Source organism: Schistocerca gregaria, unplaced genomic scaffold (assembly GCF_023897955.1).
Source record: "Schistocerca gregaria isolate iqSchGreg1 unplaced genomic scaffold, iqSchGreg1.2 ptg000461l, whole genome shotgun sequence".
Classification (NCBI taxonomy): Eukaryota; Metazoa; Arthropoda; class Insecta; order Orthoptera; family Acrididae; genus Schistocerca; species Schistocerca gregaria.
Genome location: NW_026061879.1, coordinates 5,801 through 22,957, shown reverse-complemented (window position 1 = coordinate 22,957; position 17,157 = coordinate 5,801). Strand labels below are relative to the sequence as shown.

Sequence of the window (17,157 nt, the reverse complement as noted above, 5' to 3'; positions counted from 1 at the left end):
AACAACACAGTTTCACACAGCTGTTGCGTGATGCAGTGGGACTTCATAATTTTGAAAGTAAAGTGAGTCGAAGGTGTCGTAGGTTTTTTAGTGTTCCCAGAATGTCATAGGTTGTCAACATTTCCAAGTAGTTCACTGCAGTTACTGCTCAATCAAACATCCAACGCATAGTTACTCTACAGCATGAAACACCTTCTCAAACAGTAACACCAGATTGATTTAATTGCCTCTCCAAAAAAATTATATGGTTCTCGGCATACATTAGGTGCAGCTGTGTCTGTTGTTAGAAAACAACTCATTGTCACCATCTCTTGATTCATTGAACATTGCCTCACAAGATCGAAGCGTAAGATCAGGATTGTTTCCCAATAGCCCGTGTATGAGAGGAGTGTAATGTTTGATTTTTTGCCTTGTGTGGAATCTTCCATACAAAAGTTCTAGAAATATGCTGTTCAAGAGTTAACCTATGAGTATGCTTTTTAGGGCTCTAGATAACTGTTAGTAAAATGTTAAGCTTAGTTTCATCACTTATTGGTGGCCAACTGACAAGTGGCAGACTGCTGCAGATCTACTTTTCTCAAAACAGTTTCCGTGAATTGTGGAAAGCCTTCCTTGCAGGTGGAACAGTTTTGAAATCGTTCCAGTCATTTATTATTAAATTATAACCACCGTTGTACCACGTTTTGAAGCAAAACCTCTTATTTCATTGGAAAACATCTTCTATTATGTGGTTTTCTTTTCTCCAGATAGTACTTTCTACCTCTAAATTGCAGCCCTAGAACTGTGCATTACTCAGTTGTAACTGCACTAACCTCCCCAGTGGATTCAAAATTGTTTTCCAGCCTATAAATTTTATAAGATCTGAGAATGTTGAAGACAGATTTGTGAAATCCAGTTACAAGACCAGATGTTCGACAGTACACAATTATAATACACAAGTTTTCCTGTTGCTAAAGTGGGCAGTTCTGTTGTTCTAAAGAAGTATAATTTTCTTTCTTTTCAGTCTCATATGTCTTCATCCATTTCACTTGCATAGCATTCATCAGGCATTGTTTCATCCTTTTCAAGGTAATCAAGAAGAATTCCTTTTGCAGTCCTGACAACACTGAGCATCAACTACCGAGCAAGGTTGTGCAGTGGTAAACATTGGACATGTATTTTGGAGGTCAGCAGTTCGAATCTCCATCTAGCCATCCAGTTTGAGGTGTTCCGCAATTTCCCAAAATTGTGATGTTTCTTTCGCTGGCCAGAGGCAATTTTCTGCCCCTCTTCCTCCAAACTGAGCTACTTCTCCAACTCTAATGTTCATGTTTTTAGCAGGCTGGGGACTGATGACCAAGCAGTTTGTCCCTTCCCCCTCCCCCCTTTAAGTCAACAAACCAACCAACCTTTAACAGGATGTTATACTGCCATTGTATTCCCCCCTCCCTGTTTCTCTGCCCCAACACCCCCCTCCCCCTGTCAGTTTTTTTTCTATATCCATCTTTTAATTTACATCAACTGTACCATTATTGCTGCAGAGCAACTGACTACCACCATTTGCCTCTCCTTTTTATTTATTTATTTATTTATTTATTTTTTTAAATACTGGTGGGAAACAGTAGTCAGTGGATTGGTGTTCATTCACAGAAACAAACTGACTTACAAAATCAGATGGATTCATTCTAAAACAGTCCTAGCATAGCTAAGAAATTCATTTATATTTATATGCTTTTGACCAGCATTCAATAAGTGTGACACTCGTCTTTCACAGTGTGTAGTCACTATTAATTCTTTGCGTGAAATGTACCATACTCTTTCTTGTGCTGTAGTGTTGGCCACCTAGTGCACATTCAGAAGTAATGCCAGATTTCAGTTCAGACACCCATTTCTTTACTGTTAGAGATGATCGAGCTGAGGCCTTATAAACTTTGATCACCTTTGATGAATTTCTGATGACATTAAAATTATCCAAAATAAATAATTTTATGATGGCACAGTTTTCCAGTATGTCCATTCGAATGAAGAAATGTAATGAGAGGAAATATCATTACAGTGTAAGACAATATTCGCAAAATTTGTATAGTTGTACATATAGCTACTTTCATGTGGAGTTGGTGTCCACTGAACAGATATTTATTCATACGTCAATCCCAAAGATGCCACCACAAAGTGAAGCCTTCAGGTTTGTAAAAGTTGTCCATTTATACATGAATGGTTAGAAGCAGCTATTTCAAACTGCTTCTGTAAAATGTACTAACAACCAATTAAAAATAATGTTAATTCTTTTAATTGGTTCCAGAATCAAATTTTCACTTCGCAACAATGTGTGTGGTGGTTCGAAACTTTCTGGCAGACTGAAGTAGGGTACTGAGCCGGGACTGGAATACAGAACCTGTGCCTTTTGTAGGCAAATGTTCTACTGACTAGGCTTTCAAGGCACAACTTAACAACCCATCCTTTCTCCCAGTTGTGCTAATACCTCAAGGTTTGCTGGAAATTTTCTGGGAAGTTTGGAGAGAGATACTGGCAGAACTAAAACTATGAGAGTGGGTTGTAATAGTAGCTGAAATAGCTTAGTCAGTAGAGACAGCGGAAAATCCAAGATGGAATTAGCAGTATTATGAAAAGGATAGTTGCAGTGCATCATATAGCAGAGATGTTGGGTCACAGATAGGTACAACAAAAATACTGTCAAGAAGTGAGGTTTTGGCAACGAGGCCTTTGTCAGAAGCACACGCACAAGCGCGCAAACGCAACTCACACACACATGACCACAATCTCTGGCTGCTGAGGCCAGACTGCGAGCAGCAGTGAATGGTGGGAGAAGCAACCAGGTGGTGGGGTAAGGAAAGGGTGGGGAGGGGGAGATATAGCTGTGGTCATAAGTGTGAGTTGCATTTGTCTGTGGCCCAGTATCTTCGCTATATGGTAAGTAGCAACTATCCTTTTCGTAATATTGCTACATTCAGTCAGCAGAGTACTTGCCAGGGAGTTATTTACATTGTTGATTAAATTAATTACTTCTAGATTATTATTTTTAGTGTTATAAATCACAAAGATATGCGTAGTGGAATATCAGTTACTTTGACACAATATCTGTGTTCATCCTCTTGCACTGCTCAGCTGCTGTTTTCTTCTTCTTCTTCTTCTTCTTCTTCTCATTCACCCAAGGAATTTGTGTACTTCCCGTTATTTCAGAGAATGCTATCAGCTGTGTGTATTGAGAGAAAAGTTAAAATCCTTACAACATGAACATTAGTGCTAACTCAAATTTACATTCCCATGTCCAAATAAATTATATGAAGAGTGGTTAGTAGGATAGTCTTTTATGTTTTAATAGCTGGGATTCCCAGTGTCTTGTCTGATGCAACTTGTTAATGATTTTTTTTTTTTGGTACAATATGAAACTCCATTCTGGGCCACAGACAGGAATGCAAAGTCTGTGAGGATATTATTATTATTATTATTATTATTATTATTATTATTATCATTGTTATTTTTATTGTGACAGTTATCCAGAATTCACTCTTATTAATAACCACCAATAACTGTGGGTGAATAAATGATTTGGTATGTGGATGTAAGAATCTCAAGTTTCTTGAAGGGGCTCCTGTAAGGTATTTGGTTATAGACTTAAGACAATATTCTTCCTGCACACAACTGCAAAACAAATCCTTTTTTAGCATAGCTGCATTGCCTCAGAAGATCGTGCCATATGAGAGTATTGAATGAAAGTGTTCAAACTACAACAATTCAGTATGCAGTTCAACAATGTAAGAGAATATCTAAGACCAAAGCAAAGAGTGCTGAGTCTTATGGTGGAAAACCACCTATTGATGCACAAAAATTAAAAGAATCACTCTTCAATAGTTTTAAAGCTACTACTGCAACTGTATGAGAATATTCCCTTGGGTCTAATTTCAGCAGTACATGTTTCCTTACAAATGTATGTTCAATGTTGCAATGCATTGGAAATCACATACCTTTCTAAGCAAACAGTGTTAAATTTAGCTTCATAATACACCATTCAGTTTTCTGAATGTAGACGGAGATATAAACAGTTCTTTATGTAGCCTCTTGATACACAAAAAAGAGGAGCAGTAAAAAAAATAATGAGTAACAGGTTTCATGCAACTGCCAGAGATGCAAGCCAATCACTGTGGGTGACGTATGACACAACAGTTGGATAAATTTTTGATTTACATTGCTCATTTCTGATACACTAAAAATTAATGGAACTAGTGTTGTTAATTCTGTATCTATTTTATTTCATCTTTTTTAGCTAAGTTTTTAGAGAAAAACTTACTGAAACATTAACAACAATATGAAAAGGACAGATTGCCCCCTCGCCACATAGCAGTGGTGTTAAGGCACATTGAATAAAGACTGCTAGATATTTAGCTACTTGACTAAGTATTTCATCAGACTTAGAGAGAGAGAGAGAGAGAGAGAGAGAGAGAGAGTGAGTGTGTGTGCGCGCGCTCACACACACACACACACACACACAGGGATGAGGGAAGATCTAGTGCTGCTGATGGGAGCATACAAGTGGTCGGGAGATGGCTAAGGCCTGCTAAGTACAGCATTAGAAGGCTGTGCTGAGGGCTGCAAAGGCGAGAGGAGAGGAAGAGGAAGCACTATGTATGTGGCATGAACGACTGTGTGTAGGATAGTGTTGTAATGGGAGTAAGGAATAGGGTAGTGACAGGTGGAGAGGACAAGGAGTAGCATAGGTTGAGGCCAGGACTGTTACACGAACAAAGGATATGTTGTAAGGAGCCATCCCCATATGTGCAGTTCAGAAAATCTTGTTTTGATGGGGGAAAAATAAATAATATGATGAGTTTTATTAAATGTGCCGGTCTGCCATTCTACACTTCCTTCTACTTGGTAAATAGCAGTGTATCCTTTTTGTATTGTTGTTATGCCATCCATGATTTTCCATTGTTTTATTTTAATAATATATCTTTATCTTCTTTAATTAGGCAACTGCTGGGAAAGACAAATTCACTCGATTTGGTGTTTTGACTGATAATTCCAAAGATGCTGCTCTCATTGCTTTTTGTAATGTGCTGCGCATTAGCCTTTCTGATATTAACTGGGTTGTTGAAAGGCTACAGTCAGAATACACAGCACGTGCATATTCTTCAGAGTATAGTATTGAATCACGTAAGTATAAATATCTTTATTTTGTGCTCAGAAACAGAAACATTGTATAAATACATATAGTTTTATGAGGATCTAACTCTAGTATTTTTGTTTGCATATAGGCCAAGAATTTTTAAAAAGCAAAGAACGTGATGTCTGCTGCCATGTAAGTCATTATGTTACTGTTATTAATAACCTCACAAAAATGGCAGTACCAACTGGAAATTCAAGTGCAACATTATTTAGGCTGCTGACTTCTCTGTACACAACTCTTATAACATTGACAAAATATTTTTGCCTAAGATCATCGAAGCTGGATCCAGCATTTCAGACAGCAAGGTATGTTGTTGTTTCTTTTCCTCCTCCTCCTCAAGTAATAACTTCGGCAATTTATTGTCTCTATAAGATATAATTATTTACATTATTGCCATTAAAAAAAAGCTGTTTTACATATTTCACATAGTGTGGCTATAAATACCTCCATACCGCCTTAAGGGGGGTAGAACGTCAAATGGGCCATCTTGGAGCAGGAGAGACACCACAGGACATTTTAATTTCCACTGTCCATACTTTTACGAATAAATTCATAAAACTTTGTCAGCATGACCAGGAAGGATTCAGGATTCACAATTATAGCAGTGGAAGTTCAAAAACATAACAAAATAATTTTTTTTACATGTGAAAGTCCATCATTTTTTCACTTCTATTGGCTGCATTTGTTGCTATAGGTACACGTTTCTTCATAAGTAAGAGAGTTCTTCGATGAATTTTGCACAGCATACAAACCATACTTAAAGGTGTATGAAACTCTAGAAATTATTTAATTTATGAAAAAATGAATGTGCTGTTATATTTTAAATTTCATGTTTAGAAAAAACTCAAATTGTGTAGTTAATTATCTCAATTTTTACCACAGTTTTTAATAGATTTGGAAAATTCTAGAGTTTCATACACCTGTAAGTATGGTTTGTAAGCTGTGCAAAAATGCATCGAAGAATCTCCCTTACTTATGAAGAAAAGTGTACCTGTAGCAACAAATGCAGCCAATGATAAGTGAAAAAGGTGAAATACAAATGTCAAAAAATAAATTATTTTCTTATATTTTTGAACTTCCACCAGTATAAGTGTAAATCTTGAATCTTTTCTGGTCATTCTGACAAAGTTTTATGAATTTGTTTTTAAAAGTATACACAGTGGAAATTAAAATGTCCTGTGGTGTCTCTCCTGCTCCAAGTTGTCCCATTTGACATCTTACCCCCCCTTGATACAACACTTAGCCTGGTGGTGGTGGTGGTGGTGGTGGTGATGATGGTGGTCGTCATCGTCGTTGTAACACTGCCATACTTCCTTGCCATATTGCCAGTTCTTCTTCATTGCTTATTGGCATCAGTGATTTATTAATTCTCAAATGTCATTTATTGATCAAGTTCAATATTTTTTTGAGTTTCATAAGTGGGGTTGGGGTTTTTTTGGGGAAGGAGGCCAGACAGTGAGGTCATCAGTCTCATCGGATTAGGGAAGGACGGGGAAGGAATTCGGCCGTGCCCTTTGAAAGGAACCATCCCGGCATTTGCCTGGAGCGATTTAGGGAAATCACGGAAAACCTAAATCTGGATGGCCGGACGCGGGATTGAACCGTTGTCCTCCCGAATGCGAGTCCAGTGTCTAACCACTGTGCCACCTCGCTGGGTTTTCAGAAGTGGATGACCCTTCTGGATGGTAGTACTTGTCTATATACATCACAGATTGAGGAAGAATGCAGACCAGTTTTTCCAGTTCCTTATACATAGCCTAAGTATCGAACATTAACAGTCAGCAGTGTTGGACATTGTGTATTGAATATAATGTACCATTACCTCTACCACACAAACAGTGTCTGCAGGAAAACTTATCTAGTTAGCTCATTTTTATTTTCTAATGTCTGGTGCCATTACATCCTGTGATCTTCCTGAAAATTATGAATTCAATAAAGAGGGAGAAGAAGTAAAAATTTGTATTTATGTGCTGAGTTGTGTAGGCATGTTGTAATATTTACATGAAATGCAGCCAGGTGGTCAGCTGGTTTGGATGATTGTAACTTGCCACAGTGCTGCAAACAGTTGGAACAGACTATATGTTAGGAAAAGCTTGGAGTTCACATTCTGTAAGTCTCTCTTCAGTTTTGGAAGCCAGCTGAGTTTGCTCACAATACGTTAGACATTCAGCCAATAATCCAGAAATCATACATGGAATTATAGAAACAAAAGCTTGTGTAATAAGTTTTACCACTGCAAGGATTCTAATGATTTTTTATTAGTGGATATCTGTGAGTAATTAAAATATGTACAAACAATTTTAGCAGAATTTAGTTCTGATTCACTTTGCAGAAAAGTGTTTAAATATGTATTGCACTTCTTATGACCACTCTAGGAGGTAACAAGAACCTAAGTAGATGCAATTTTATTCTCCTAAAATAGAATGTCTTCAGTCCACCACCTTACCAACCAACAATAATATGGAAAGGATAAGATTGTTACACGTCACATGAAGTGAGTATTGAGTTGCAGATAGGAGGCACAATTGGGAGAGGGGGTGGGGGAAGAAGAAGATAGAATTGCTGAATTGTGCAGGTGGAAACTGTCCTTGTGACATATCCTTTGCTTTTGTCAACCCGGGCCTCAGCTTTCACTAGGCCCTGTCCTCCACCTGTCTACACCACTCCCTTCTTTCTCTCCAGTACTAAACATGCCTTCTATCCTGCTGATGCATCTGCATTGTCCTTTCCCCTTCCCTATAATCAAACACTGTGCAGGTAATCCCAGACTAGCAGTCTGTCAGTATTGTCATCACTGAGTATCGGATTGTCGTATATATTCCACAAACAATGTCAGTTTTTTCCCCCTTATATTGAATCTATTCACAGCTGGAAACATTCAAACTTCGAAAATGTAAACAAAAGACTTGAGTTTGGATGAAAAATTACTAACAAGTTGCTCCAAAAGACTGTCCATTACACAGTTACCGTGTGATAAAATGAAAACACCAGAGGTATGGTAATGAAATCTTTACGCTGAAGAGGAAACCAAGAATAGAGGAGATAAATTGAACTCTTCCATGTGTGATGTAAGCCTTACCAATAAGTTCATGACTGTAAGCTTTCTGATAACACCGGAAGTAATAATTGTATTTGTACCATTAATCCGAACTGATTGCATGTGTAATACTCCATGCAGGAGTTGCAGTTCACGAACCAAGTTGTATGAAACTGAATACATTCTGACAATTCAAGTCACCCAAAACATAGTATGGTTCTAGAAATAAAATAAAAATAGCTCCAAAAATGGCAAAGGCTTTTGTGAGGTTTCCCTTGACCATAAAGCAAATGCCAGAACTGTAAATTAAAAGCATAACAAGTATAAACAAGACAGAGTCTGTCAGATAGTTCTATACAATTCTGAGTTAGCTTCTGCCCATACCCATACAGTGTGGTAGAAATTACGATTGGGTCTATATCATTCATGAGACTATAATGCTCCATTCATAAAGCAACTAACTGTGATGAAATGAAACTGAATGGCTTGTGTGTGTGTGTGTGTGTGTGTGTGTGTGTGTGTGTGTGTGTGTGTGTACAGTGTACACTCTTGCCCAAAATAGGATTCGTGCTGCAAAAGCTAGTGAAGTTTCCAATATTGTTTGTGTGTCAGTCAACATGTCAATGTCGCTGCTATTTGGTGAGTTGTTACCGTTACTCTTAAATAATTTATGTTCTACCAGAACTTTCCATTGCTGTAAAAATCCGTGTGTCTTTGTGACTGTCCAGGAGTGAGAATATTATATAAGCATTATCGTAATTCTAAACTCTGATACAAATTTCACAAAAATGTATTCAAGTATAATGTGTAGTAATTCTGATGTGTTTACAGAAATTTATGAATCCAGAATCTGGATGTTTGTCTTTTGCTTTATATCTATAGAATGCATACAGTAACTCAATAATTAGTTTTATCTTTCATTCCCAATTTACTTTGATGAGTTACTATTAACAATTTTTGATTTTTTTGTTTGATGATGTTATGTACAGTTGAAGATGTGAAACAACTATATTTTAAAATTCTTTCTTTCTGAATATTTCCAGATTCACTCAAGTAATTACTTTGGCAGGCAGGCATTTAGCCAGAAACTACGATGCCCTTATATCACATGTTGAGGTAATGTCAAATTTAATTTTGTTGTATTTTGAGCTTCTGAAGTATCGATTATTCATACTTAAAGAACACAAATTAAGAAATTAAATGAAGTATCATAGTATAAATATCAAATACCATAGAAGAATAAACAGAAACAAATTGTAAGTTATCGGAGAACTCTGTGAAATCGCAAAATGAGGTACAGCATGTACCAGGCTTAAATTTATTTTTGCCTCTCCACGTATTCCCCCAGTAAATATAAGCACTTTTCCTGCTGTATTTGACAAAACCGGAAAAAAAGGCGGCTTTCATCTCCAGCAAGTAACATCTCAGACTACATCTTCACTGTCTTTAAAGTACTGCACGGTCAGATGGCTTTTAAGATGGTCAAACAGATGAAAATCACTGGCAGCGAAAACGAAACTGAACAGTGTATTTTCCAAGAAGTCCCAATTAATCTATGTGTTTGTCATCCATAAGAATCACACCCACTGCCAGTTGTCCAGAGTGATGCAGTACTCTGAATCAATAACAGCCTCACCTTCAGACTGGAATTTTAGCAACAATACACTCTCCTTGTCTCAAAATACAGCCATCTTAATCTTGTGGAGCCATCTTCAATTTACTTTTTTCATGTGATTCCTTAGAGATTCGCTTTAACACAGATTGATAATGGTGAACCTATGACTCATCCACTGTAAAGGTCTGCATTAAGAAACCCTCCCCTTTTTTAATGTAATCAATGAGGTACTACATGCATAGGCCCAGTCAGTTCTAGTTGTGTTCTGTAGTCAACCAGTGGTGAATTCAATGTTAACAAACTTTATGAAAATTCAATTGCTGGTGGCAATTTATGTTGTGCATTGTGCCTCGGGGACCACGTGCCATGTCATCTGTTGTCACACAATAACCTTCATGAATCATTTCTTCCACGTGTTATAATGAGGCATCACTGATAAAATCCACTGACTATACAGGGCTCATTCCTTGTTTGTGATACTTTCTTGGCTTTTGTTGACTTCCTGTATCCAGCTGAATAACACGTTTCCAGTAAATACAGTTCTCACCATATGTGAGATGCATTTCACGATGAACTTTGTGGACAATCCCTCGGCCCATAAAAATCACAAAAGTTAACACATGCCATCTTGCAGTGATAGCTGTTTACTAAATGTTTGTTGGGGAATACTCTTTATCCTTGCTGAATTTTGTTTTGTGGACATTAGCCCATGGACCAAGGGATATTCTGTGGCTGAAGTTTCATCTGCTGGAGAGAACATCAGTCTAATGCCCAGAAAACAGAGTACACTGCAAATTCAAATACCTGCCTTGCAGCCTACTGCAATACTGTGTATCGACTAACGCTTAATTGGCATCCTGCCACCTTCTAGACACTCATGGATGTAAAATTTAAAGTCATATGCAGTGCTCTGGCATTTGTGACGTATCATATTTACCTGAGTATAGGATGACCCTGAATATAAAATGAACCTTCCCCCTCTCTCTCTCTCTCTCTCTCTCTCTCTCTCTCTCTCTCTCTCTCTTCTCCCCCTTCTCCCCCCCCCCCCCCCCTCCACAATCCCCCTTCTTGAGAAAACTTTGTTTTTAACTTACTTACAAACTGTTTTATTGATGTAAAGTATCTGCCAAAAACTTAACATTATACCTATCCTATACTTAAGCCATTCATTGAATGTCTGCATTTTAATAATACTTGGAGAAATAAAATCCTGTAGTCTGTGGTATCACTGTTTTCAGTCATCATCATCATCATCCTAGTAGTACAGTTGTGAAATTTATAGCTTTATTGTCACGAATATTTTGCTATTGCTTCCAAATATGGTTCTGTTTATGAGGTAATCTTTACAGTGAGACCTGAGAACACAGATCTTCCTTTCTGAATACATATCAGATTTTGGCTCTGTACTGACATGAGAATGTTACAGTGTCTCTTGCTTCTGAAAATACCACCTGCCCACTGCTCTCTCATTGGCTTTATAGAACCAGCTGGGCATTGGGGGAATGAAACGAAACATCAAAGGTTGATAGGCTATGTGATGTTGTTGCCATGACTACAAAAATCGAGTTAAATTTACAAACAACTTGGCAGTATGAGCCCACTTATCATTACAACCATTCACCATCTCTGGCCTGGATGGATGCACAAGGCTCAAAGGTTGACAGCACGTCAGTTGTGCGTAATTAATGGGATGATAGTGTCACATAGTAGATTTTGCGTCTGTTGGATGTGAGAATGTGACAGTACTGCAAGTGGCTGCAATTTGTCAGGCTTCGGCTGTAAATGTAAGTTGTCCCCTACATTAGTCTATTAGACAATTGTAAAAATGTTGAACTTGGCACCAATAGCGTAATCAGCAAATTTTAAGTTGACCCTGTATTTTCTGAATGAAAAATTTGGGTAGAAAGCTTGTCTTATAATTGGGAATATACAGTAACTGAAGAGTTACTGGAAGCATTGGCTCTGGTTTTGATTTTATGTAAAATATTGCTGGTTGAAAATGTCTGAAGCTCAGCTGTGGTTTATTCTTCTGAAGGATACAAAAAATGAGGATAAAAGAACATAGTGCTAGAGCCATTATTGTCTTATTTTCAGATCCCACTACATGTAGAAATTTTGATATAGAAATAGAAATCTGTATTTAGTGATTGTGGTAAGCCCAATCCCAAAGTAAATATATTTTCTACACTGAATCCGTGTTTTCCTTAAGACACTTGAAGGTTGATTCATATAAGAATGAGAGAGGTTTCTGATGAATGTTTGATAACATTTCTTTGAAGTACTAATGTTTAATAGTTTCTGTTATAACACTGCAAGAGAAATGGCGGGTCACATTTATAGACAACAGCACATGGATAAAATTAAATTGAAATGAGGGAACATTAACTCCCCTAGATTCAGTACAGCTCCTCATGTTCAGTACTTTGCTGTCTCCTGTTCTTGGTCAACATAATGATCATAGTTGATGTTAAGAGTCATTAAAATTAAGATTTTTCCAGTGATATAAGCAGAGTAATTTCAAATGCAATGTTTTGTATGCCAAAACCAGCCATGGCAATTGCGGTACATGGGGATGACTGATTCTGGAGAAATATTTTAGTTTCTAATTTAGAAAATCAATGTAGTGTGCTTCTGAATATGCAATGTTGACCTGCAGATTCAAATTGTTCTTATTAATAGTTACACATTCCTTTATTCACAAGATTTTTCTGTATGTTATTAAACCATATGGAACAACTTCAGGTGTGTGTGTGTGTGTGTGTGTGTGTGTGTGTGTGTGTGTGTGTGTGTGTGTGTTTGTTTTCCCAAAGCATTTGTTAAAGATGTAGCTGAGTTGTTCCATCCAGGGCTGGTGTAATGGTTAGTGAATGGAGAGCAGGGAAGATACAAGTAGAAGATATGCTTGTGGACCATTTGGTGAATGTCTTAACCAGATATTCAGCATATCATTGTTTCCATGTGAAGCACCCACAGACCATTGCTGCGGCGACACTGCGGGTCATTAAATTTGCAATAACATGAAGGGGACATACACTAAACATTAATTTGGCATTCAGTTTGGATATACAACAGACATAGTAGGTAGAAGTAACTCCATCTACATTCTGTATATAAAGTAAAATTACGCAGATGGTTTCTCTTTAAGAAATCTTATTTGAATGTTCTTTATTTGTAAGAAAATTGTGCTACATGTCTTGTAAGAAATAGAAATATCTGCCAGCACATTGGAATTCAACAGTTTCAGAATAGTAGCCTATAGGGACTGCAGATTTTGTTCCATGATCAGTCAAAATACGATGGCTGTCTTACGAATACAGGATGAGTTGCTTCTGGATCTCGACAGCCCCATACAAAAAGTGCATGATTTTCACTTACCTTGAACCAGGAAACAGGCTTATTTGCAACAAGACAGTCATCCACATGAAATTGCGATAGACCCGATAGTGTGCAGAGTGCCATGGACTATTAGCATTAATGCAGCTTTCATCAGAGAGAGGTGCACCTACAGTGGTGCACATAATGGCAACGTTGGACACAAGACTGGTGCTGTGGAGAGCTAACAATACCAGATTGCTTTCAACATCATCATATGGGTTCAGTTTCTGGTATGGGTGCTATGCGTTGCTGTTGGATACACAACTTAATCACTTCTAGGTCATATAGCTGGTAACTTGGGCAACAGAAATTACAATTTTTTTGTGTTAAAACGAGGGACTGTGTCGTACATCCAAGCACTTTGATTTATGAACTCCAAGCAACATGAAGTGTGTACCCGTATCTGTCATTCAGGCTCAGTTCAACTTTATGCGTAACTGGGTTAGAGCCATTATTGCTGCTGGTAGTTGCAGCCCTGTGTACTAAATTTTGCACCTTGTGTACTCTTTGATTACCTACACATTTAATTATGCATTCTTCCTAAATATTATGTATGTACAATAAATAAAATTTCATTATTTGCTGTCCTTCCTGGCGTTGCAGTTTTAATGGCCAGAAATTCATTATCAAGAAACTGATCTCTCTTTGTCATTATTATTTATTTATTGTTTAAGAATTCATCATACCTTACTTGCTTTATTCTTGAATGTTTTTTGCTGCTTCTGGTCAGACGTAATAGAAATTTGCCTTGCTGTTAATATTTTTTCAACTGCAATATAGCGTCGATTATCCAAACGTTGATCAATCGAACAACCATTTAACCGAACTGTGTACTTGCTCGCACCTGTTACTCTCCCACCCTACCGTCCATCATCCCCCTAACTCCCAAACCAAGTTTCCCACAGTAGTTGCCGCACTGGGCCAATTCTTGGCCAATTCTCGGTATGCTAAAAGAAATAGATTGCCACGAATGTGATGAAGAAGATGTTCATGAATGGATGAGTATCGATGATTCAGATCCAGAACCAAATCATGCAGGACAGCGAGATTGTAAACGTCGTCACTGATAAAGATGACGCCGCAAGCATCTTGTCAATCAGTGCTCCAGAAAGTGAAGATGAAAGTATACCAACAGCTCCTGAGGCATTCACTTGTTTAGATACTGCCTTGCGATGGTTTAAAGCCCAAGATGAAATTGACCAGTTTCAGATATCTGTAATGAAAAAAGTACGTGACTTAGCCGCTCGTAAGCGTGTAGGCTTGCTTAGACAGACCAAAATAAAGGATTTTTTTTTAATGTTAATATTGTACACTGTGTGTATTGTTCATGCAAAATGCGTATGTAATATGTATATATTTTTGTTTAATAAACTGTGCCACATACTATATATTCCTACTGAAGTTGCCTTTGTATGTTACTTTGTAATACTAAAAGTGATGCCTGTTTTGATGAATAAATTTACTTTACAGTACTTCTTTTTGCCAAATAAACATGTACAGTTCGATTATCCGAACAAACCAGTTTTCCGAACACCCGTGTCCCCCAATTACTACGGATAATCGACACTCTACTGATCTTCTAAACTAAAAAGAGCTTTCTCCTTGTGATAAAAGTAGAAGATATTTTTCTTGGGTGCTATCTCATATTTTCTTCTTTCTTTTGTTCTGTCTTACCTTCATCTCCTTTACAGTAAATGGGATTCAGAGTGCTGTTAGATATATTTTTAAGGGAAATTAAATGCCAGTGTGTCTGTTGGCAGTACTATACATTCCTTGTACTGAAGCTAAGTTCTGATCAGCAGTTCTGCCACATAATTTATACACGCACGCACGCACGCACGCACGCACGCACGCACACACACACACACACACACACACACACACACACACACACACACACACACACTTGCACACTATATGTAGTGATAATTTTTTAAATAACAGAGCTAAATATCTTGCAGTGTTAATTTGTAGAAAAGGGTCACTACACAAGAGTATTGTTTATCAAATGCTACATTAAAATGCAAAGTACCTAAATCTTTAGATAAAGTAAAAGTAATTTGAGTTTGTGATAGATGTGTTAAATCATAGGCTGTATACATTAAATGTCTACATTTTTTCCACAAACAATCTTCCTCAGATCGTGTCCTCTTCTTTTTCCGCTCACCCACTCAACATCATTTCTCTGTTTCCGAAAGCTTAAATTATTTACTGTATGCTGTGTACTGATTATATGTATACTTCTGGCAATATTATCTGCATAAAATATCTGATTTTTTTGCAGGAAATGGAAGGAGAAGAAGGAGGAAAGAAAAACAAAAAGGCTAACAACTTTGCACTTAAATCGAAGGTTTTAAAAGGGGCTAAATCCAGGACTAGTTTACTGTTTGAGAGAGAGCAGTTTGAACAACTAATAATAAAGCTCTCCTCAAAAACTAAGGTAAATACTTTGCATTGGTCATTTGCACATTTTAATCCTTAAAATAAAAAAGGAGCAAATTGTGATAGCAGAAGTATAATCAAACTGATGAAAACTCTCCTGTCTTAGCCATTTCGATCTGCAAAATTTGAATTTAGAGTGAAAGTCCTAAAATTCCTCCTTGCCCCCATTTTTTCTGAAATAAAGGGACACCATCAAATTGCAGCCCTTCTATTTTACTATATTTTGAAACTTTACACGATCCACTCCGTGTTTTTTATTTATTTATTTATTTATTTTAAAGAGCTTGGAACCTCATACTCACTTAACCATACTGTATTTGTAAAAGGGTTAAAATCTACTTCTGATTTGCTTCGAAATACAGGGTGTACATAAAGTCCGGGAACATTTTCAATTATTTATTGCACAGGAAATAAACATTGTTCAGATGTCAAACATATTGCATTTTGAAGAGAAGCTCTGGAAGTTTTTGTTACAAACATTCGATATGCGAACCATGAGGGACCTGGCAGACAATACGGCAATCGAATTCTTGGCGTACCCATCCCAGCATTACATCGTCGACTGTGGCAGTCGTGTCCCGTATTCTCTCCCAGAGCTCTGCTACATCATTTGGTATAGGTGGTATGTACACCAGATCGTTAATGTGTCTCCACAGAAAAAAGTCATACAGAGTGAGATCTGGCAATCGGGAGGCCATTTCATGAAACAGCTGTCCCCTTCTGTAGCATGGCCAATCCATCGATGCGGCAAACTGGGGTGGAGCCCCATTCTCCTGAAAGATGGAGAGTCCGATTGAATTTGATGCTTCAGCCATTGCTGCAACGTATCCAAGTAGGAATATCCAGTGTCTGTGCTCTTGTCAAAGAAGAATGTCCAGTACAGTTTTCGACGTGAGAAGGCATAAAAAACATCTATCTTCGGGGAATCACGCTCAAATTCAATGCATTCGTGTGGATGCTTTGTACCTCTGCTCACTTTCCCATTAATGTGAAAAGTGGCCTTTTCACTAAAAGTTAAGTGATCAGTGTCATCCTCATCATCATTCAATCGTTGCAACTAAGAACAAAACTGAAGACACTTGTTTTTGTAGTTGTCATTGAGCTTCTGCTCTAGCTCTGATTTGAATGGTTTCATATACAGCTTCTGTCACAGGACTTTCCACACTGTCATTGGAGCCATTTCGAGTTCACGGGATGCACGACACACCGATTTTTTTGGACGCCTTATGAATCTTTCTCATAGACGCTTCACATTCACTTCACTCACACGGGGATGTCCACTTCTCTTTGCCGGGCACAGGCAACCCATTGTAACGAATTTGTTGTCCCAGTGGTAAATGGCCTTCCTTGTGGGTGGCTTCTTACCAGCTTGGTTCTAAACATCCACTGAACACCTGTAGCACACTTGTTTTTGTCGAACTCCAACACACAGAAAGCTCTCTCCGCACTTGAAATCACCATGTTTGCGACTAGCACTGACTATTGGTAAATTACCAAACTGTGGTGGTATACATGGGGAAAAAA

The 17,157-nt window shown here is 37.7% G+C and overlaps 1 protein-coding gene across 1 annotated transcript in view; it reads left to right on the top strand.

Annotated features, from left to right (window-relative positions):
• Positions 1-15,673, top strand: part of LOC126313022 (Fanconi anemia group I protein-like) — a 219,071-nt gene extending 203,398 nt beyond the window's left edge. Inside the window, exons 19-22 of the mRNA XM_049992250.1 lie at positions 4,968-5,151; positions 5,253-5,469; positions 9,245-9,317; positions 15,476-15,673. Of these exons, the coding sequence (XP_049848207.1) occupies positions 4,968-5,151; positions 5,253-5,469; positions 9,245-9,317; positions 15,476-15,673 (672 nt within the window). The remainder of the gene's footprint in view (positions 1-4,967; positions 5,152-5,252; positions 5,470-9,244; positions 9,318-15,475) is intronic.
• Positions 15,674-17,157: the final 1,484 nt, after the last annotated feature.